Source organism: Plectropomus leopardus, unplaced genomic scaffold (genome assembly GCF_008729295.1).
Source record: "Plectropomus leopardus isolate mb unplaced genomic scaffold, YSFRI_Pleo_2.0 unplaced_scaffold10458, whole genome shotgun sequence".
In the NCBI taxonomy this organism is placed as follows: domain Eukaryota; kingdom Metazoa; phylum Chordata; class Actinopteri; order Perciformes; family Serranidae; genus Plectropomus; species Plectropomus leopardus.
The window spans coordinates 1-2,059 of NW_024611016.1; the positions used below are offsets into that span (position 1 = coordinate 1).

Here is a 2,059-nt window from a genome sequence, read left to right on the forward strand (position 1 = left end):
GCCCTATTTTTACATGCCGCCGAACTGTGGGTGGCACCTGTGGTGACAGTATGATACGCGGAAGGGTGGGCTCAGTTGATAATGTGGCTGGACAGAACTTGGCATGGCCGTATGATACGCTGCTGGACAATGTCAGGTTAAAACACTGCCAGTAATGACTTAATATAAGGCGCGCGAGTCTGCTTGTAGAGTGGGCTGTAGGTGGTGAATGGGTCCGAAGAACCCTTGTCTTTCACCCATGACTGGTGTTCACTTCCTGTCTGAATGTAGAGCCAAACCATGATGTTTTTTTCCTAAATCTAACCACCTGTGCCTTTGTAGCCTAATCCTAACCATGTGCTTTTATTGACATCTTGGTATTGGTAGTAGCGATCCAGAACATTCTGTCCTGCTGGCTGTCCTGTTTATAAAGACAGAGTTTTGGCATTTTTTCTACCTCCCATGGCAGCTTAAAAGCGAGGCAAAAGTACCCCCATTTCACAATTATACCTTATATGCAGAACGACTAGGCAGCATAATGGTCCAGTATGCCCAGCTTGAACAAGCATTATAAAAGGAGCTAACTTGTAAACATTCATAAACGTGCCAGTCTACTTATTGTTAAATAACCCAATATCAGTAATCATCACTGTTTTATAGGGGTGGAGTGGACTATCTCCTCTAAGGCTGCTCTTTCCACAATAGCCGTCGTAATATTATTTCCTGTTGGACTGATGCTGTTGTCTGGCATTGCCTATTTAATCCGCAACTGGAGGATCCTGCACCTGGTGCTCTTCAGCCCTCTTCTCCTTGTTCTGGGAATCTTGTACTGGTCAGCAGCCTCTCAAACCATAAAACCTTCACAAGTTCATAAAGTCCTACACACCAAAAACATCACCAGAGATGTTCTAATAGTAACAGCGTAATCATACTCTGATTTTGAACTTCGAATAGGTTTCTCCCAGAGTCAGCTCGCTGGTTGATGGCCCACGGCAGGAAGGAGGAGGCACAAAAGGAGATCCGGAGAGCAGCCAGGGTGAACAGGAGGACTGTCCCAGAAGATCTGCTGGACAAGGTAAGCTGCAACAAAGACATGTTGACTTTAACCAAAATATATAAAAGCTCTCTTTGATATGTGCACATTTTCTAAAACTTTCCCTTTTTTTTTGTATAGCTTGAGATCGAGGGTAAAGTGGAAAGTAGAAACATGTTGGACATCTTCCGAATATCGTATTTGAGGAAACGTACTCTCATAATGGGCTATAACTGGTGCGTCTTCTTTAATTGAGATAATTGTCAATGCCAATGTCTTTGTCATTTAGTAAATCATTATATATGAAATACATCATTAATGTGTACTAGTTATATGCTACAGCAAAAAGATAACATTTGTCACAACAATCCTTTTAAACTGAAAGCATCTCTGACTCTCCAACTCTGATTCCAGGTTTTCAACAAGTCTTGTGTATTACGGGTTGAGCCTGAATGTTGGCAGTTTTGGTCTGAATATCTACCTCACACAGTTCATCTTTGGTGCTGTTGAAATTCCTGCAGCCCTGAGCGGTTTGGCTCTAATTCAACATTTTGGAAGGAGAATATGTCAATCAGGCTTCCTGTTCTTTGGGGGTGCTGCTTGCCTCGTGGTCCTTGCTATCCCAAAAGGTATCTTCAGAACCTCCTAATGTTTGTTATCTAAGACCATTGGTATCTATTATATTTCTATGATTACCTGACAGGTACAGTGCATGTTTTTCTCATACATTATTTTCCTATCAGATCTTCCTGTGGTGGTAACTATCATAGCTGTACTGGGGAAATTTGCAACTACTGCCGCCTTCAACATAGCCTACGTTTACACTCCAGAGTTATACCCAACTATTTTAAGGTAATGTCACTCCTTTTGTTAATGCTTGTGTCGATAAAAATCTTAAATCCAGAGATGATGGAGGAATTGATATTTATTGATATCTTATTGGTGTCTCACATATACTTAATCATTAAATGTATCTATAAAGTTACCAAAATTATCAAATTAGTGTGTGATTCCTGATGAGTCCATTGTCAACTCATTTTTTTTTTT

At 40.8% G+C, this 2,059-nt stretch overlaps 1 protein-coding gene across 1 annotated transcript; it reads left to right on the plus strand.

Annotated features, from left to right (window-relative positions):
• Positions 1-639: 639 nt before the first annotated feature.
• On the plus strand, positions 640-1,864 carry LOC121963216 (solute carrier family 22 member 13-like; the record flags this gene model as incomplete). Its single annotated transcript, XM_042513536.1, has 5 exons — positions 640-811; positions 934-1,054; positions 1,154-1,248; positions 1,427-1,641; positions 1,756-1,864. Coding segments are annotated over 5 exons (712 nt in total), but the record flags the coding sequence as incomplete, so codon positions are not given.
• Between the last annotated feature and the right edge of the window lie 195 nt (positions 1,865-2,059).